The 20,282-nt window shown below is 39.6% G+C and overlaps 1 protein-coding gene across 1 annotated transcript in view; it reads left to right on the forward strand.

Moving 5' to 3' along the window:
• Window positions 1-20,282, forward strand: part of CPN1 (carboxypeptidase N subunit 1) — a 549,032-nt gene that overhangs the window by 204,111 nt on the left and 324,639 nt on the right. Inside the window, exon 2 of the mRNA XM_044056935.1 lies at window positions 13,453-13,649. Coding sequence (XP_043912870.1) covers window positions 13,453-13,649 — 197 coding nt within the window. The remainder of the gene's footprint in view (window positions 1-13,452; window positions 13,650-20,282) is intronic.

The following is a 20,282-nucleotide window of genomic DNA, read 5'->3' on the forward strand; positions in this document are numbered from 1 at the left end:
TGATAACTTAGAATAATGTATGTAGGCTCCTCAGTGGATTCAAACAAACATCCATGTGAGGGGATCGGAAATAATAAACTTGATTTTATCCTTTCATGAATTAATAAAAGTACCCCACCACCCCTTCGCCCTTCTCTCAAACACTCATATTTAACAAAACCTTCAAAAAGTACAGTTTTGTACCTACCATAAATGTAGATGTTCGAAGATCCACATTGCTGCAGTCCTTACACTTGGGTAGTCCGCTGTCCTCGGTCGGCCCGAATATCAAAGTATAAGGCTGACGTCGGTCAAGGCGCATTAGACTGACATCAGGACGTCAGAGTACAAATGCGCATGACCGACGTCATATCCTCAGTCTTTTCTTGCCCCAGATGTCAGAAGACCCTAAAAGGAAAGGTCAAAACCAAAAGACAGCAAACAACCAACCAACCACCCTTGCACTAATAATATGTACAATATACACAATATTTACAACCCAACCCACACAACCGCCTCTAACTACAGAGGGGAAGGAGGGAGGGTAAATTGGACTGCAGCAATGTGGATCTTCGAACATCTACATTTATGGTAGGTACAAAACTGTACTATGTTCTTCATCTCACATTGCTGCAGTCCTTACACTTGGGTAGAATCCCAAAGCAGAGGTAAGGGAGGATGTCAAAACTATAAAGAAGCAAGAGCTGCCAAAATGCCCTGTAAAATAGCAGTGGCAAAACCAGCCCTAGATTTAGAGTAAAGTGGAAGGTGATAATGCTTAGAGAAAGTATGCACTGAACTCCAAGTAGCTGCCTCCAAAATATCTTTAGTTGCCACCCCTTAAAAAGCTGTCAGTGGCAGTAGCCCTAGTGGAATGAGGCCTAATCCCAGCTGGAATCTCCTTACCATGATGGGAATAACAGAAAGCAATGCAAAACCCAATCCACTTAGAAATAGTTTGTTTTGACACAGGCTTGCCCTGAGAACTCAAAGCAAAAGAAACAAAAAACTGCTGAGACTGCCTGAACCCTTTAGTTCTGCTCAAATAATATCGCAACTGCCTGTGTACATCTAAAGTGTGCAAAATCTTTTCCCCTTTATTTTGGGGATTTGCATAAAAAGTAGGCAAATGAATAGTTTGGTTTAAAGCCACACTAGAAACCACTTTAGGCATAAAGGAAGGATTAGTACGCAAAGATACCCTATCCTTATGGAAAATTAAGAAAGGCTCAACCGCCATAAGGGCCTGCAATTCAGAAACCCTTCTTGCAGAGGTAATGGCCAACAAAAAAGCAGTCTTCCATGATAAATATTTCAACTCGGTAGTAGCTGCAGGCTCAAAAGGTTGTAGAGTGAGTTTCTCCAACACAAAATTGAGATCCCAAGCAGGAGTAGGAGCTCTACGTGGGGGTCTTATATTCTTTGCCCCTCTAAGAAATTGCTTGAGCAAAGGATGAGAAAACAATGGTGGGTCACAGTCATAGTGAGCCGAAATTGCTGCAGCATGAATCTTAATAGAAGAGAAGGACAAACCTCTGTCCAGTAACTCAGTAAGATATTGAAGAGCCACACTTAAATTAGGCTCAGAAACATCAAAATCCTTTGCTGCACTCCAAAATAAAAATCTCTTCCATTTATCTGCGTACACTTTCCTTGTACTAGGCCTTCTAGCTTCCAAAATAACATTCAAAACTTGCTGTGGAAGTTGAGACCCTCTATGGTTCAAAACAGAATATGCCAGGCTGTCAGGTGAAGAGAGTGAAGCTTGACATTGAGTAAATGACCGTTCTCCTGAGACAACAGGTGTGGAATCGAAGGCAAAGGCCATGGAGGCTCCCGTACCAGACTTCTCAGTAATGGGTACCAGTGTTGTCGAGGCCAATCTGGAGCTATTAAAATCATCTTTGGCTTGTCCTGTCTGACCTTTAGAAGTACCTTTGGGAGGAGAGGCAGAGGTGGAAAGGCATACACATGAAGATTGCTCCAATTGAAAGAAAGAGCATCCACTTTCCAAGCTGTGGGATGAAACCTTTTCGTGCAAAACTTTGGCAGCTGGTGGTTTAGTGGAGAAGCGAACAGATCTATGTCTGGAGTTCCCCATGACACTGTCAATTTCTGAAATACATGAGGATCCAATTTCCACTCGTGGGGATCCATAATTGCCTGCTCAACACATCTGCTAAGGAGTTCTGTGCTCCGGCAGAAACCTTGCCTGAAGATTTAGCTGTAAACTGAGAGCAGTCTCCCACAAAATCATTGCTTGCCTGCATAGAGGATAAGAATGTGTTCCCCTTGCTTGTTGATGTACCACATGACAGTTGTGTTGTCTGTTAGAATCAACACCTGCCCTGGAAGAAGTAAATCCTTGAAAGCTATTAATGCAAACTGGACTGCTAACATCTCCTTCAAGTTGATATGTAGATGTTGTAGTCTGGCAGGCCACGTGTCTTGTATCCACTTTCCATTTAGATGAGCTCCCCAAGCTTTGTCTGAGGCATCTGTCGTTAGAATCTGACTCGCCTCTGGCCGGGTCACAGAGAGTCCCTTGTTTAGGTGACATTCCTGAGCCCACCACAAAAATTCCTTTTGAATGCAAGGTATTATTTGAATGACAGTGTCCAGATCCTGGCAGTGCTGTGTCCATACATCTTTGCGATACCATTGTAGCTTCCTCATATGCAGTTTGGCATTGGGAAGCACCAGAATACAAGATGCCATGAACCCCAAGGCTTGAAGGACTGTCCTTGCAGTCAGCCTGGACTGATGAGACAATTGATGAAAGTAAAGGGAAAGATTCTTTTGTTTGTCCGGGGTCAAAAAGGCCATCTGGGATGCTGTATTCAGTCTTACACCCAGAAAGCACATGTCCTGAGAGGGTACTAGACTGGACTTTATTTCGTTCACAGAATACCCCAGGCATCTTAGCACTGCTATCACATATTCCAAATGATGAAGAAGCTCGTCCCTTCCTTGAGCCAGAATCAGGCAATCGTCCAAATAAGGATAGATCTGTATTCCTTTTAGCCTGAAGAAAGCTATCACTGGAGCCAGAACTTTCGTGAACACTCTGGGCGCAGTAGATAAGCCAAAGGGCAATGCAGAGAACTGATAATGAGAAGTCCCAGCCGAAAACGCAGATACTTCCTGCAACTCAGTCTGATAGGAACATGAAGGTAAGCCTCCTTGAGATCCAAAGTTACCATCCAATGATCTTTGCCCAGCAGAGGTAAAAGCTGTTGTAACGTCAACATTTTGAACTTGGGAATGTCCAGATAAGTGTTGAGGATAGATAAATCCAAAATTGGTCTCCACGTGTTCCCCTTCTTTGGTACTAGGAACAGGCGAGAGTAAAATCCTAGGCCCACTTCTGGCATAGGGACCGGCTGTATGGCCCCTATTTGAAGTAGCAGAGAAATTTGTTTGTGAGCCTCTATTCTTTGCTGAGGAGGAACGTCTGGCATGCCTTTGAAAGGAGGCAAGGTATGGAAATAAAACCTGTAACCTTGGTGTATGATATCCAATAACCATCTGTCTTGGGTAATTAAACTCCAATTTTCCTTGAAAAGTGCCAACCTTCCTCCCAAAGGTGCTGCCAGACGAGAAGGCTCTGGCAGCTGAAAAGGTAGGTCATTGGGTCTGTTTACAAAAGGACTGACCCCTGCCCTCACCCGAAGACTGTGCAGGTGAACTCCCTGTTCTAGGCCTGAAAGAGCCCTGAGCTCTGCCCCTACCCCGTCTAGATCTACCCCTAGACTGGGAATCATAAGCAGGATACGTCCACCCCTTGGAAGGCCAATTTCTACTAAACTTCGGAGGCTGAACCTGCAAAAAATCTTTAACAGTCTGCATAGACTTAGCCTTGTCTTCCATTTTCTTTAAGACTGCCTCAACAGGTGAACCAAACAACACATCAGACTGTAAAGGAGCATCTAAAATCCTTGTCTTAACATGGTCAGATAAATTCTGATCCCTCAGCCAGGCGTGCCTGCGAAGAACTGACCCAGTGGCAGCCACCCTAGACGAGGCCTGTACAGCATCAAAACCACATTGCAAAGAATGCTTACCCACCTGTTCAGAAACATGCACTAAATCTTGTAACTCTTTACACTCAATACCTTCCAGCAGAGCATCTACCTTAGACTTCAATTGAGAAAGTAGATAGTTTTGGTATTTCAGCATGTGAAACTGGCAATTCAAAGCCCTCATAGCTAGGGTGGAAGAAGTATAGACTTTCTTTCCCCATCTATCCAAAGCCCTGGCCTCTTTATCTGGAGGAACCGGATTTTTAACAACAGAAGCCTTAACACCCTTAGGCCCCTGACTAACAGTTTCTGGGTCCGCCCTAGGACTCTTAAAAAGATACTTATGAGCTTCAGGCACCCTGTAATACCTATCCGGTTTAACAGGAGCAGGAGGCAAAGAATCAGGATTAAGAGAAGCCTCTGTAAACACATCTTCCACAACATCCAGAACAGGAGGTATAGCCAAAGGCCTATGCTGGGGTAAAAACAAAAATTCCCTAAGCCTTTTCCTGGAATCAGAGAAGTCCTGACCTTCCCACTTAAAATGCTCCCTCATGGAATGAAGAGTCTCTGAAAAAGAAAAATCCTCAGGAGGAGAAGCAGAAGGAGTAGAATCATCCACATCAGAATCAGAATAAGGAGAATACTCCTGCAAGTCTTCAGCCGAAGACTCTGAAACATCCGAAGCCTGCTCAAAACTCCCCAACTCAGGTTCCACCCTAGGTCTCTTATCAGGAGCGGGCAAAGAACCTCTAATCAAAGTAATCAAATCTTCTGCCATTTTAAGCATATGCTTCTTGGGCACAGATCCTGAAGAACTAGGAGTGACACCAACTGAAGCTAAACCTGGCCTGCCTCTGGGAGAAGCTTTGGAAACAGAAGGAGAGGGCCTAACCACCCTAGGAAGGGAGGGGGAGTACAGTAACCTGAGAAGCCCCTTCAGCCTGACCTGCCTCCTGAGAGGCCACATCCTGCAATAACAAAGTCTCCCCCTGGGACTCCAGAGAAACCTCCGGCGGAACCCCGGCTCCACCGACACCTCTAAAGAACCGGCGTCCGCACGGACGGCTCTTCTGCCTGGGCTTAGCTGCTTTGTCCTTGCGCTTCTTGAAGAAGCGGACGTCGGAGCATCCGACGGCATATTATAATTGCACCGCTTCAAGACTAACCTGGCACAATCTAACCTTCTCTTAATAGTGCGCTTATTGAATCTAGCACAAAAGCGACACCCAACAACGTCGTGCTCAGGCCCTAAACAAGGAATACACAAAGTATGATAATCTCTATGCGGTATCTGTTTCCCACAAGAAATACAGTTATTCACTTTTTCTGACATCCGGTAAACCACTGAGGCAAGAAAAAACTAAAATATTCCCCAGCGGGGTACTTAGCCAACTTTGACTCGGTCTGAAACTCCGAATTCGAAAAATTTCAGAACGCCGAACGGCACTTGCAACGCTGCTTCTGCATCGGACCATGCGGCAAAAAAGACTGAGGATATGACGTCGGACATGCGCATTTGTACCCTGACGTCCTGATGTCAGTCTAATGCGCCTTGACCGACGTCAGCCTTATACTTTGATATTCGGGCCGACCGAGGACAGCGGACTACCCAAGTGTAAGGACTGCAGCAATGTGAGATGAAGAACATCGTAAACCTTTATGTTCCAATCCATTGATATTGTCTGGTGCTTTGTTATGTTTTTTAGGTTGGAAGATCCATTAGCTGGACTCTGCCTAATAAGGCACCATGGGGGCAGCAAAGGCTTCAGACAGTATGTGGATGCCTTGGAATGAGAGGTGAGAGATTTCATTGGCAGTGCGGCAGTTCATCCCATGATCAGACTACTGGCTGCCCTTCCAGTAAAACCAGTTACTAAAGCAGTTGTTGAAATCAGTCATAGTTTCCTTGTATCTTGGTATCATTCTTGGCAAAGGTTGAATTCTGCTCAGTATTGACAAGCATGAAGAGCTCAGGAATGTCAGCCTTCATCTATCTTCGTCTTCGGGCTTTGCATGCCAGGAAATTTATACCCACATGTGGCTCTCAAGACATAGAAGATCTGGGCACCAGAAACACAAATCACCATCATCCTGTTTTCATCCAGCCTTGTGAGTGTAGAGTATGTGTGTCTTACAATGGAGTCACCAATCACGAGTACATTATTGTAACAGAGGGTTTAAGCATATATAGTTTGTGGCAATTTTTTCCTTGTGTAAATGTGATAGTATGTGTTGTGGTATTTCATTTCTACTGAGACCTGGAGGCTTAGGCAATGAGTTTTTTACAGCAACAGCATATAATATTTTTTTCTGTGAATTTGTGTGGATTTATGTGGGAGATGGTGTTCAGAAACTTTTTTGGTGATTGTGTCCTCCATCTTAGTTATATATTTGCATCTCTCAATAGTAGATTGTGATTGGTTACACAGTAGTTCATTGTCCTTGAGCATCGGGTGATTGGCTACACAGTAATTCATTGTTCTTGAGCATCGGGTGATTGGCTACACAGTAGTTCATTGTCCTTGAGCACTGCGTGATTGGCTACACAGTAGTTCATTGTCCTTGAGCACTGCGTGATTGGCTACACAGTAGTTCATTGTCCTTGAGCATCGGGCATTTGTAACACTGCCTAAGTCGACCAAGTGTTATACTGCTGGCAACTGAGGGGAGACAATATGACTGACCTTCCATTTAATCCAAGAGTGTAGAAATTTGTTGAGTAAGCCATATCCGAACAGTATTATACACCTTATTTGTATAATTGTAGTATACAAGTTAAATAGCGGAAGTACACTGTTAAAATAAAAGCAGCTTGCAGTAGCTCACTGCCTTTTGTACAACCTGCTAATGGGCATGCATCTCGTTAGGCTTGTTTGATGTAAAATGTCAGTTGAGGTGCTTGCATCGTTTTGTGTACAATGCACCTCAGTGCAATATAGCTTGTTAAGAATTTAAGAAAACCAGTGAAAACCACTTTTAAACAGCTTTTGGCTCCAGCCAATAATGTTAGCTTTCCAGAAATAGTGGCTGCTTCTCCTCTCTCATTGAATAATCACCTCAGTGTCTCTGAATTCACACACAGTAACTTTAACGTTGCTGTATGACTTGTTAAGTTATAAATAACAGAAATGGGGAGAAAACAGCTGATTAAGCACAGGGAGAAATACATTCATTAATGATTCAAGTTAGGCAACTGTACAAGACAACATTTCAATCACCAGCAAAGAAAAGAAAATAAATAATCAAAAGTTGTTTAAATGCTACTAAAAATGGAAGAAAAACAATAGCTTTAGCACAGGGAGGTAATGCAGCAGTTAAGGAATTAAGTCAGATCCCAGCAGAATAGCCACCTGGTGGTGTAAACCTTGGCTCAAGATGATTGTCACTATGGAAGTGACACCCCGACCCCATGTGCAAAATGAGAAAAGGGGTTGAGAATGGCTGGATGGATAGCACACTACTTCAGTTTCAGTACGGAAAACTAAACAAAATAAGCAAAACTTCTTTAAATAACACTAACAACTGCAGAAACCAACAGGAGCAACATGTTCAGAAGAAATAATGTACTTTCCTGATTTGTGTCTTTAAAGTGAGGTCAAAACCCCACTTTTAGCATTTCCAGTACAGATATACTTTGGTTAGAAAATTCACTTTGGTTATCGATCAGTTCCATTACTCTACTGGGCATCCTAAATATTAAGCGGTGTCAGATAGCTCAGCTTTCTCAAAGATCACAACCTTACCAACCTGACAGTGTTTGGGACAAATGGGAATTTGGACTAGACCAATCTCTGTAATGACTCCTGGACTGCAAGCCTAGTAGCTACCTATGAAGCTATGCATACATTAAACAGTTAGAAAGACCCCAAAGGTTCCTAACCAAAAAGATTACAAACATTAAGTACCTGAGCTACCAAGACAGCCTGGAAGCTCAATTCCTTTATCCATTTTTTTTTTCATTTTCTTTTTAGGAGAGATTGCTGTCTCCCTTACCTTGCCATTAAGGCCCAACTGTTCTGTCCCTCCTGCTTCGCTACACCTCCGGTATCCCCACCAATATTAGAACTATGCAAATTGAAAATACCTTACAGTTTAGTTTGATATTGTGCTGGTCCATATGAGTCTCACTGGATGAGTAAGAGAGAAGGTCTAATTTTAGATCTAGAAACCATGAAGTTTTCTTCTGGTGAGGCCTGAACATAGGGAACCAGATTTCTCTCAACAATAGTGGGGGAATAAGAAATATTGTTGATTCACAAGCAGAAGCTTTATGAAGAAACTTCTAAACAAAAACAATTGGTGGAAAGGTATAAAGAAGCCCGATAAGCCACTGACAATCTAGACTATCTTCTGGTAACTGTCTTTCTGGATGTATATGGGAAAGGTAGCAGCTGCATTTTGAGATGGAAAGCAGACTGGTCACAGCAAGGCTGACCCCAGTCACTAAAATGCTGTTGTGTCACTGATGGTTTGAGGGGCCACATGTGAGGCATCAGGATAGACCTGCTGAGCCTGTCCACTAGACAGCTGACGTTCCCTGGAATGTGTGTGGAAACTAGAAAGTGATACAAATCTATTTTTCATTCCCACACCTTCATGGTCTCTCTACAATGCAAGTAGGACTTGGTTCCACATTGCTTGTTGATAAACCAAATAACAGACAAGTTGTCCGATTGAATGGCTATCACTCTGGGGGAAGAAGGTTCTGGAATTCCTGCAGCCCTAGAGAAACCAACCTCATCTCCAGGAAGTTGGTGTTAAGGTTGGTCTCTGTCTCTGTCCAGACTCCTTGGACCATCCTCCTATTGAAATCCTCACTCCCACCCCAAAGAAGAGGCATCCGTGGTCACTGTTGCACTTCGGTTAGCATTATAAATGGTCTGCCTATTTAGATAGCTGGGAATGTCACCCACCACTGTGAGTAGTTCTTGCATGCTAAGATTATGCAAACTGACAACTGGGTCCACTGTGCAGAGAGTAGCCACAGAAGGATTCTCATGTGGAATCAAACGTGGTTGATCATGAAAATGAGGCTTTCGTATATGGCCTAGTGCTTTGAAAACTTGGAATGAAGGTGGTGAGCCACTCATTGTATGAATACCTGCACCATTTTCTGGATAATAAGACCTGTATCTGGGAGAAGACAGACTGTGCATACTTTTGTATCCAGAGAGAAACTGGTAAATTTGATCTGCTGCATGGGTTGAAGAAACTATTTTATTTTTGATTTACTGCGATACCTAAAGATATACAGAGCTGTAAAAAGGTAATATCTGTCTGACTGTAATGACTTCATGCATTTGGAAGTAGTACCCAAAAATCTATGTATGGGAAGACACATATCCCTTTGAGTCGTAGGTGAGCTGCAACTACCGCCATGCATTAGGCAAACACCCAGTTCCTGTGGTAAGGCCAAAGGGCAAGGCTTTAAATCAGTAGTGAGTGGCTCCTATGTTCATGTGATGTTTGCAATGTTTACCTCAAAAATGGTCAAATTAGATGAAATTGTTTTAGAAATAGAAGAATGTTTAGACTAAACTGGGTGAACAATCTGTTTGGCTAAACGTATTAGCTATGAGAGAGTTAACAGAGTACCATTGATGGTATTGTGATTTGTAACCAGATGACCTTGAGTTACTTTGGTGCTATTTTAGTCTTGGTATGTCAAGCATCAGGTTTTGTCTCCATTATGGCAGCCTGGAAAAGTAAACTGTTTTGAAAAGGTGAGAGTATTTGTTGATAATAATAGTCTAGCCAAATGGATAAACAGCATTCTCAATTTTTTGACATCATACATATGTGTATGTTAAAGAAGCTAAAGTTTACGTATCTAGCTTTGTTAAAAGTTTTCTGTACTACTGGAGTGAATTTCTGTCTGGAAGTAGGACTGATACTAGACACATTGTTTCTGTACGTACCTCAGAATGGCAGCATTGGTGTATTAGATGACATAGGGAGAGGTGAAAGACATTACAATGGCAGATCATCAGGATATTATGATATAGGATGAATGACCTGAATACCCTCAGTGTTAAGTCTCCCTGAAGTGTTGTATATCCAACATGAGCAATTTCAAATGTTTTGCTTTATAAAATAATTTTATGGCATAGTGGGACTTTAGCATTATTTCTTCTTGAATTGTAATGGATTATTCCATTCCTTACTTGTTACAGAAACATGGGCTGCAGTTTAGCAGTTACATGATTCTCCCGCTTACTTTTTTTGGGATAAATATCTAAATTATGAGACTGTATATCTTGAAATGAACATTCTGGAAGCCTGGTTAGTTGGTGATACTTGCTTATCCAATGCTGGAGAGCAATATTATTGTGAAGAATAAAGTACAGCCTTATCTTATCAAAGCTGTTTTTCATTGTTAATTGTTTTTTTTTTTACAGTACAGCTGTGCTATATAATAATGTATTATCTGTGTTACTTGCACTATTATAGCTCCTAGAAGGGCCTCCCTAAGATGAAGGAATATTAGAAATTAGGTAAATTTTGATTACTCTAATGAAATCTATAGTGAAATTTAGCTCAAATATAAATACAGGAAATCTGATTTTCCTATCATGAGGACAATATTTGTTTATGTTGCATTCAGTTTGCCAGAGCTAGATGGTGCAACAGTACTGGTATGAAGAAGAAAGGATGTCTGCATTCTGTCACTCATCTGTTGATGCTAACAATGGACTTGATTTATATTATAGGCATGATATAATACTGTATTATTTGTGTTAGTTGTATCTTTATAGTTAGTACTATGTTATTTAATAAGAGCAAGGAATTATATTAGTAGAAATATGTTATATTTTATATGCCTTAATGAATATTTGATAATAATTATTTCAAACCTGTAATGGTGGTACCTTTTTATATATGAATGAGTGAATTCAGTTAAGGGGGAGGGACCCATTAGACTGAAAAAAAAAATGTCTGTTTTGATCTGCATCCATCTGGAGAACATTCCTCCAGGATGATTGAGCCAGTTGGGTTCTATCATAAAGAGTACTTCCACCACCATGTTGGAGATTAATTAAATGGTATTTACATTTATATTCTTATTTGTATTAGTGAGAATATAGATCACTCCTGTCCGGGTTGAATGTTCTGTATAAATTAGTTTTAAATGGTTCTTACATTTGGAATTTAAAGTTTATGATGATTGGCTGGATATATGTAATTTGTAATTGTGTGTAGAGGGCCATAGTTATTACCAAGGATCTAGTAGAGGGAATTTTAAACTATACAGATCGATGCCTCTAAAAGCAATAGATTGTTAGGGGTAGTACAGTACATGAGGGGTTTAAAAGTTAGGCTATGGCAAATTTCTTTAATGACAGAGAAGTACACTGATATGAGTAATAGTTAGAGATAGATAACCTTCAGTATGGTTAGTAATTTTTTGAAGTGCAAAGGAAATTAGCATTATTAAATGTTGTTCTAGTTTGACTCATTAGACCAAGCCCAAAGCTGTGATTTCCTATAGGTTGACTCATTAGACCAGGCACAAAGCTGTGATTTCCTATAGTTTGACTCATTAGACCAGGCCCAAAGCTGTGAGTTCCTATGGTTTGACTCATTAGACCAGGCCCAAAGCTGTGATTTCCTATAGTTTTTTTGACTCATTAGACCAGGCTCAAAGCTGTGACTGGGCGACTGATGAAGGTAATGGTCTACAAGCTCATTCTTTACCGATTGCAGTTTAACTCAACGCACCTCACATGAGTGGTGATATTGTGTACCATGATGTGTGAAACATTGATTCAGGGCATTGTCAAAGGAAAAAACTTCAAAGACCAATACACGTAAGGTTCAGTTAAGGCACTTTAATTTACTTGCAGCAAGTAGACAAAAACATGCAAATACAAGGATTTGTCTAACTACTAACAGGAAGTATGTTCATTCTTATACTGTTTTACAAGACATGGCCTTCTAAGCTGACGTAATCAAACACAACTTTAAGCATTGTACTACAGCAGGTGTTACTTCAGATTTTCTGCTGACATGACTAGATTTGTGAGAAACATTTCAGAAAAACAACCTGGCCTTGATGACCAGTACTTCTCTTACAAGCCTCTATTGTACAGTGTTACATTTCAAGGTACTCTTCTAATACAGATACAAAAAAATGCTGATTGCAGTTCATATTTTCAAGCAGGCTTTGTCCTAATTATCTGTTACTTCTACAGCTGTGTATGTTCTCATAGCACAGCGGAACTTCTTGTCTGAGTTTCATATACGCAGTATTGTTCTATTCATTATTTTCCTAACGCAAGCAGAAATCATCTGCTTCTCAGTAAATTTCCAAAGCACAAGCAAGATTTAGCTGGCAATACAAGGTCAGAAAGCAACTGCAGTTTGTACAGATTCATGCAGTATGAAATAGAATAATTGTGTTAACTCTTTTAGGCTCTGAATGCACTAAGCATATTACTAATACTCACATTAATACATATATTTCTAACAGCGTACAGCAGTGCTAACAGGGCAGAAGACGCATTTGCCTTTATGTTGCATTTTGATTATATGGTGGCTAGATTTGATTTTAAAAGTCTGTACATGTTATAAAAGTGGTATGTTTGTGTGACTGTGTATATTGTGTTTTGTACTCCTGCGGTTAAAAGACAAATGTTTATGAACTTTTACAATATTTTATCTGACACATTAATGAGATTGTAACTCAAATAGTGAGTCTAAGGGCTGGTGCTTTTACCTCAAAAGGGATGTGTGAGTTTCTATCCTCTTGCCCTGGATTGGGTCCCCCCCCCCAAAATGGGCCAACTTTTTCTTCAATTCAGAACTGCTGGCACCTTTATAATTCCAGAATGGAATTATGCATGGGTGATCCAGCTGTCACCACCACAGAATAAAATCCAAACAAAGGTTATGTGGAAGTTTAATGGAATAAAAGGCTCCCAGTTAGGTCGGGCCTGATTAAAGAAATACATATATATTGGTTTGTGATATTTCCTGGCATCTGATCACAGCTAAACAAGACTAGTACTTTGCTTATTTATTAATGTAGTTTTCTGTGTTAGTATGCAAATAAGGTGCTGATGTTGTACTTTTGATGAGGTTGGATACTCCCATAGCCTTGTGGCAATACTGAAATGTTTTTAAGGGTGATCTTTTAAGAAGTTTGATGTTTAAAGCATAGTATGCATAACCGTTTTCTAATACAGATTGCACCTGTGGCTTTGTACCTGGAACTGTGTGTGCTCATGACATACAGCTCAGCTTCTGACAAAAGCAGTAATCTGTGAATTTATAAGTACATATGCTTAAATGTAATATATTCTGTTATCTTTATTAATTTGTTTCTGAATGTGTAAGGAGCACCTGGATTTTTTTGATATTTTGAAATATTCCAAGATTCTCCTCCTTTTGTATTGAATTGTATATGGAAAAAAGTTTCATTCCATTTTCATTTCTTCCTTTTTTGTAGTGGAGCCTGAATTCAAATATGTTGGAAACATGCATGGGAATGAAGTTCTAGGAAGAGAACTACTGTTGCAGCTGGCTGAATTCCTGTGTGAGGAATATCGAATGGGAAATGAACGCATTACTCGGCTTATCCAGGAGACACGAATACACATCATGCCATCCATGAACCCTGACGGCTACGAAGTGGCTGCAGATCAGGTATTTATATTTGTAACTGAATGGGAATTTATCCTGTTTCCAGTATCTTGTTATACAGTTTACTTTTCCTATATCCAGCAAAATATAGACTTATCATGTACTTCAACCAGCACACTGCTGTTTTCCAATCCCATTTACTGAAAACTTTTCTTTATGCTATATGGACAGTGTTGCATGTCCAGTTCTTCCTTTTCAATAGCCTTTTACAGAGTTTATATCTTTCCAGTAGAACATGGCAATCTTGTCCTTTCACAAACACACACACAATGTGAATGTATTTTAATTAATCTGGGTATGAATAACCCAGAGGAAGAGGATGGTGTCACATTAGATGAAGCAAAAAAATTGTGATTGAAGAACAGCCAACAGAAAATTTAGATTTTTTTAAGCACTGGCTTTTGCCTCAGAAAACAAATGCGTTACCAAAACCTGAATTAACTTACCCTGAAGTAAGAGGGAAGTATTATACTGAGTTAAAGCATGTGGGTGACTTTGTTTCTTCCTGTCCTCCACTCTGGCTATTTGTGTTCTGCAAAATCCAATTTGGGGTGGGGGTATTGGATAATAAATTGTCATTTAACATGTGTTTATTTAACAAGTGCAGCACAGTTGCATTTGGTAAAAAAGTTGATCCTACCTTGTATGTTATCAGTGGTACTCCTCTTCAGACAGATGCAGTCATAAGGGACATAGACAGTTATATGGCTAACTCTCTCTCTCTCTCTCTCTTACATGCAATCATCATGTTTCCAACATACTCAGGAAATTATATGTGGCCCAGATGATTTCCAAGTGAATATCTTCAAGATCCAAAGACGTTATCCTTCGAGTAAAACCTTTACCTGGACCCTAATTTTAAATCTTAAGTAAACAATAAGTTATATATAATAGTAATCAAATAAAATAAGCTGACATTCCCTTGCTAAGATTTTGAACAGTGATGATTCAATGGTCACCATTTATTAAAGATATATTAGTATGGATGTAAAAGTAGGAAAATATGTATCTATCATGAATATATATAATTATCCACTGTTATAACAGTGAAATGGCTTGATTATAAGTTTATCGTATGCATATGATTTTCATAAAATGTAAATCAAAGCCGAGTTATAATGTATAATTCTAATGTAGGAATGAGGCAGTATATGCTAAGTAAGAATAAATATGAGTGTTGGAAGGCTACCTGTACACTCTTCCATTTTTATTGCATTCTCTATGTTTTCTCCTTTGTTGACTCCCTGAAGGCTGATGATGGTGATAGTTGGCTGCCGAGATGAAGGACCATTATTATGCAATGTGTGAAGATTGGGTAAAGATGGGTGAAGGCTGACAGCCTAGCCAGATAGAATTTTAGAGATAATTCTGTCATCTGTATATATTACTGTAAACCACAGGCTTGTTGCCTTAAATGGTAAAATGGTGTTACATGTGGAACTGGAAAAAAATGTAACAACAGTGCACTCTACTGACCAAGTAAAGGATGTTGTGACCCTTTGATCTAAACATGGCTCCAGTCTGTCTAAGTAAAGGAATTTTTGCTATTGTTCTAAGGCCAGAGTTAATGGCCAGACTTTGCATGCATAAATGTCATTTATGGCTTTGCTTCCTGACCTGGTGTGAGCATACTAAAGAATGTAACCTGTTAGCCTGGGAACCCAGGGAAGTGTGAAGAATTATGTAATGTGAACCAGGAATGTGATTTTAAAAACAGAGAGAATCAGAGAGCATTAAGCATTTTTGTCTTGACCATCCAACTCATCAGCACTCTGCCTTGCTCTATATGTAAGTTTATTTTAGACTTGTATTTTCTCTTAGAAATAGCTAGAAACTAGAAAGATTAGACTAAGTGTTTTTCTGTGATGTCAGAACTGTACTACTGAATTATTTTAAATATTTCTCTGTGATTTCTGAACTCTTGACTAGCACTGTGTAGTAAAAATTATTGTTTTGTGTACTGACTATTTGTTATTAAATATTTTTAAACCCGTTCAACTGTGGCTGTTTTTGTAGAGATAGTTTTAAGCTTTTTAGAGTACTTGCATGCTTTTGGTAAAATTGTACAAAGTCACTCTAATAGCTTTAGCCCTGGGCTATACTACCAATTGGATAATAATATTGCACAGTAATAATCGGACACCCTTTTAAGGGCCTTTGAGTAGCTGATAAATATTATTGGGTGGTGGCAGCTGGTACTACCGTATAGTCTGGGGAAAAGGGGCACAGCTGTAGAACCTGTGCCAGCCTTTCCCAGGAGTGTCTGTGTGATTGTATAAACTCTTCTCAAAGTGTGTGTGTGTGTGTGTGTGTGTGTGTGTGTGTGTGTGTGTGTGTGTGTGTGTGTGTGTGTGTGTGTGTGTGTGTGTCAGCTACTTGGGCAGGGACACAAAGCACTGGTTGGACAGAGAGGGTGCTGGAGGTTTTAGCTTGCCCACTAGGCTGAGATCTGGACCCTATAGCTGTGCAAATGGGGAGTCTTATTGGGGACCTGGAGAGCAAGGGGGCGAACAGCCCCGGACTGACTGTGATCCATGTGTGCTCTTAAGGGAAATTGCACTTTACTGTGTGTATTTGTTATCTTTTCCTCCTATATGAGGCTCCTTGATTGCTGAGCCAGGGCATGGGTGTCACACAATGTTTGAAAGATTCATGTCAACTGGAGTAGCCTACATTAAGGGGACTTGAATAGGCAATCAGTTTTCAGTAAGCCAGGGATGGTTTGTTTCTGACTGGAAAACAAGTAGAAAGTCAGAGGACTTCAGCTCCTGAGGAAGGGTTCTGTGCAGTTTCCATCATTACTTATATGGGAGTTATGTTTTTGCCAGCTCGGAAAGAAAACTAGCCTACCCTAAAGGGCATCTTGAAGGTTGGACTGTGAGCTTCAGGTGGTTATGGGTGATGTGGGAATAGGGAGTGCTGCCTGTTGTGTTAGTTACAAATTAGTGGACATTGATAGAGGAGGAGGAATATTCCATTGATTATTCATTTGCCTGGTATCATGTGTCCTGTGTAGGCCCACCTGGTGAGGAAGAATCACCTTTAATAAATAACAAATGATGCAAATGTGGTATGGGGGAACATGGGCCTCCATATTATACTTGTGGACAAGTGCAGAAAGGGGAAAACATTTGCAATCATTGCATAGGTGGGTTTATAAAATGTATTTATTATAATTTTCTTTCCAGTGTTAGCAGTTCTGAAAGCATTAGTTTTTACATAAATATGAATAGGTGTTTCAGTTATGTCAGATGCAGTAAATAGTAGTGATGGCTAGGCACATACCATGGCTGTATGACAGTGTTTGTTATGTTATGTTATGATGTTTATAATCTAAACACAACACCAGACTGCAATATTTTGTCCTGTCAATCTTAATAGAAGAAAGAAATGCAGTGTTTACATATTAGAAAAAGCTTAAGTTGCATATTTACATAAATGAAACTTTACCAACAAAATGATGTCCAGTTTGGATTCTTAGATTGCCCTAATATTTAATTTTAATGCTGTTTACTAACATAAAAATACAGATTTTGCATGCTAGTTGATCTCCAGTCTAAGAGATTTTCTAATCTAAAGTTAACAGTACATATCTAGTTAAATGTAACTAAACCCCATCTTTATTTTAAATTTTTACATTTTATTTATTTTGTTTTTATTTTATATTTGTTTTTTAGGGTATAGTACTGATTGACATGGACCATTTTCAGATATTCTAGGAAATGAATACAAACAAAAGATCATAGGATAATTACATAGTAATTCAAGATATACTGGAAACTGGATCACTTTCAGTCATCACACAAGACCAAGTCCTAAAAGTTCTATCAAAATCTAAAAATACTGCATCAACAGGTCCTGAAAACATCCCTGGATGCATCTTAAATAGCATAAAACACAATTTAGACACATTCTTAACAATACCTTTTATTCTGAGTCTCCATACAGGTTTTGAAACAAGCTAATGGAAAAGAACTATAGTCCTTCCCCAGCATAAGGGAGGACCTTCCCTAGACCAAGGTAGTTACATATTCATAAATCTGACCAGCCTCATATGTAAAGCCATGAAAAGACTTATCATGGAATTAATCATTCAAGACATAGGGAACATTCAAACACTAGACCCATCTCAGTTTGGATTCATCAAGGGTAGGCCATGCTTACTCAACCAAGTGGATTCTTTTGAAAAGGTCATCAAAGCAATGGATGAAGTTAAAATGGTACACATCACATACCAAAGCTATAGAGACATTTCTCAAACTTAGGTATAGTAGAAACACTAAACTGGGAATAAAATAATCCCGTGTCACTTGCAGGATTGCCGAATGGCTCACAATTAGGAAGCAGATAATCAACATAGGGTTAGTCAATTCCACAAAGAAACCAGTCACCAGTGAAGTCTGCTGGTGTTCTGTGCTGGGACCTCTCCTGTTTAGCATCTACTTTTCTGAACTAAAAGCCAATATCAAAGGACACTGGCTGACTTTGTTTTCAGATAACTGCATGCTACAAGCAGTCATTGAATCCTCATTAAGACCTAGTCACCCTACAGGAAGATTTCTCCCAAATAAATAACTGGTGCCAAAATCCTGGACTGAAACTAAATGCCCTTAAGAGCTGACCCAGTTGTTCAGGATTTGGGAACTTACATGGACAGTGACCTAATGTTTGACCAACATGTTGTTGTAAGGAAGTCCTTCTACATTGCACAGCTTATAAACAAAAGGATTGTGTCTAGATTTAGGGATGTCATTGTCCCCCTTTACTCTACCACCATTAGGCCAGTCATTGAATATAATGCCCACTTTGGCATGTATCGGTCCAGGCACATGCAACAACTGGAATACTCACAGAGATACCTTACTAAATGGATACAAGGTCAAAATAACATGTCCTGCATATACTCAGTATCCTTAAGACAGGTAAGAGGTGATGTGTGTCTGGCATACAAAGCATCCTCTGACCCACTACTGATGGATTTCCTGCACATCAACAAGCCAAATAGTGCCAGGAATACTCAGTCTAGGGTTCTAGACTGCCTCAGCAACATCAGCAGAATGGTTTGAAGGGAAATATGTATCTCACAGAGGATACCATTGCTCTGGAACAGACTTCCCATCCACATAAAACAAAGTTAATACCTATCCGTATTCAAGCACAACTTAGATTTATGGATGGAAAACTGAAAGTTTATCCCAGAACTGTCCCCTGCACTACTAATGGACAGGGGCACATCCTAATTCCTTTATTCCATGCATGGGTCCCCTCAAATTATATATAGCATGATTTCAGTTATTCTTATTAGAGGTTATAATTATGAACTAAAGGATGGGTAAGGCCAGTCTATAAGCAAATGGGATAGGTTATTTCAAGCACAAAAAGGGAAACTGTCTAGGTTTAAAACTGCTCGCAAAGGCAGCTAGCCTAGTACTTACCTATAAACATATGAACCTATGCAGGAATACGTAGCTTAGAAGAGCAATTAAGAATGAAATACAAAAGTGTGCACAAAGTCCTTTGAATGTGACAAACGGCATTAAATATAGAATATAATATGGATGGGACTAGTTATTTACAACATTTAGTAGAAGAGACCATAGAAAGAAGTAAAAACAGAATGGATCCTATAATCCTTTTTCTCTTTTAATCACCTTCATCGTCTTCCTGCTGTTCCTCCATCTATAGTAATTATTCATTTTACTAGCCTGCTCTCTCTCTGCCCTACTGTGCTACCATCTCCTGTTCCACGACTGAAAAACATACCCACTTGCTATGCTACCAAAGTACATGTCCTTCAAATGCTCATTTGTAATTTGTAAATATATTTTTCTATATTAACTTTATACACATATGTTCTCTTCTATTGTATACATATATTACTTTCTTTGCAAACCAGACCTCACTCTGTCGCACCTCTGACACTATCAACTTAATATAAACCTTTTCTCAACTAAACACTGGCTGTCTTTTTTATCTGTTCTAAATTCATGCATTTTGTCTATTTATCTCACCTTTGTTTCCAGTTCTGTCTCTTCCCACCCCTTGCAGTTTAAACAAATTAAGCTTAGTTCTCTCATGAGACAACCTTATTCTTTTTTTTGTACTCTATATTGTATTATACTTGTAATAATGACAATCTTTACAACTCTGATACATTATATTGTAGTTGTTAAAATGACAATCCATATCAAATGTTTATATTTGCTATATTCTGCTGTTTTGCTTTCATGTAATATACTGGAGCTTTTCTTCCTAGGGCCTCCACTGAAAGTGGGTTATCACCCAGTCAGACATTCCTGGTTAACAAATGTCAATAAATATATAACATTATACACACTAGGTGCAGCTAATAATCACAAAACATTCCCTGTGAAATTGGATAAATTATATGTGATGAGAAGTTGTTGCAGGTACAATTTGGAGTAAGAATTGAGTAACTCAGAAATTTGTGAAAAATAGAATAGAAGGTGAGTGATAGAGATAATGACAAAGTTTGTTGGGTAAAGGAGGAAATGTTAGAAATTTAAAATGAATTGTCATGAGAGGTGCTTATCTTCAAAGTGAGGCACTGAATTGTGGGAAATGGAATGTGTGGCTTGCTTGGCTTCTGATTAATTCTGAACTGGGAAACATTTA

Source organism: Protopterus annectens, chromosome 14.part0, assembly GCF_019279795.1.
Source record: "Protopterus annectens isolate FY-2018-M chromosome 14.part0, PAN1.0, whole genome shotgun sequence".
NCBI lineage: Eukaryota > Metazoa > Chordata > Ceratodontiformes > Protopteridae > Protopterus > Protopterus annectens.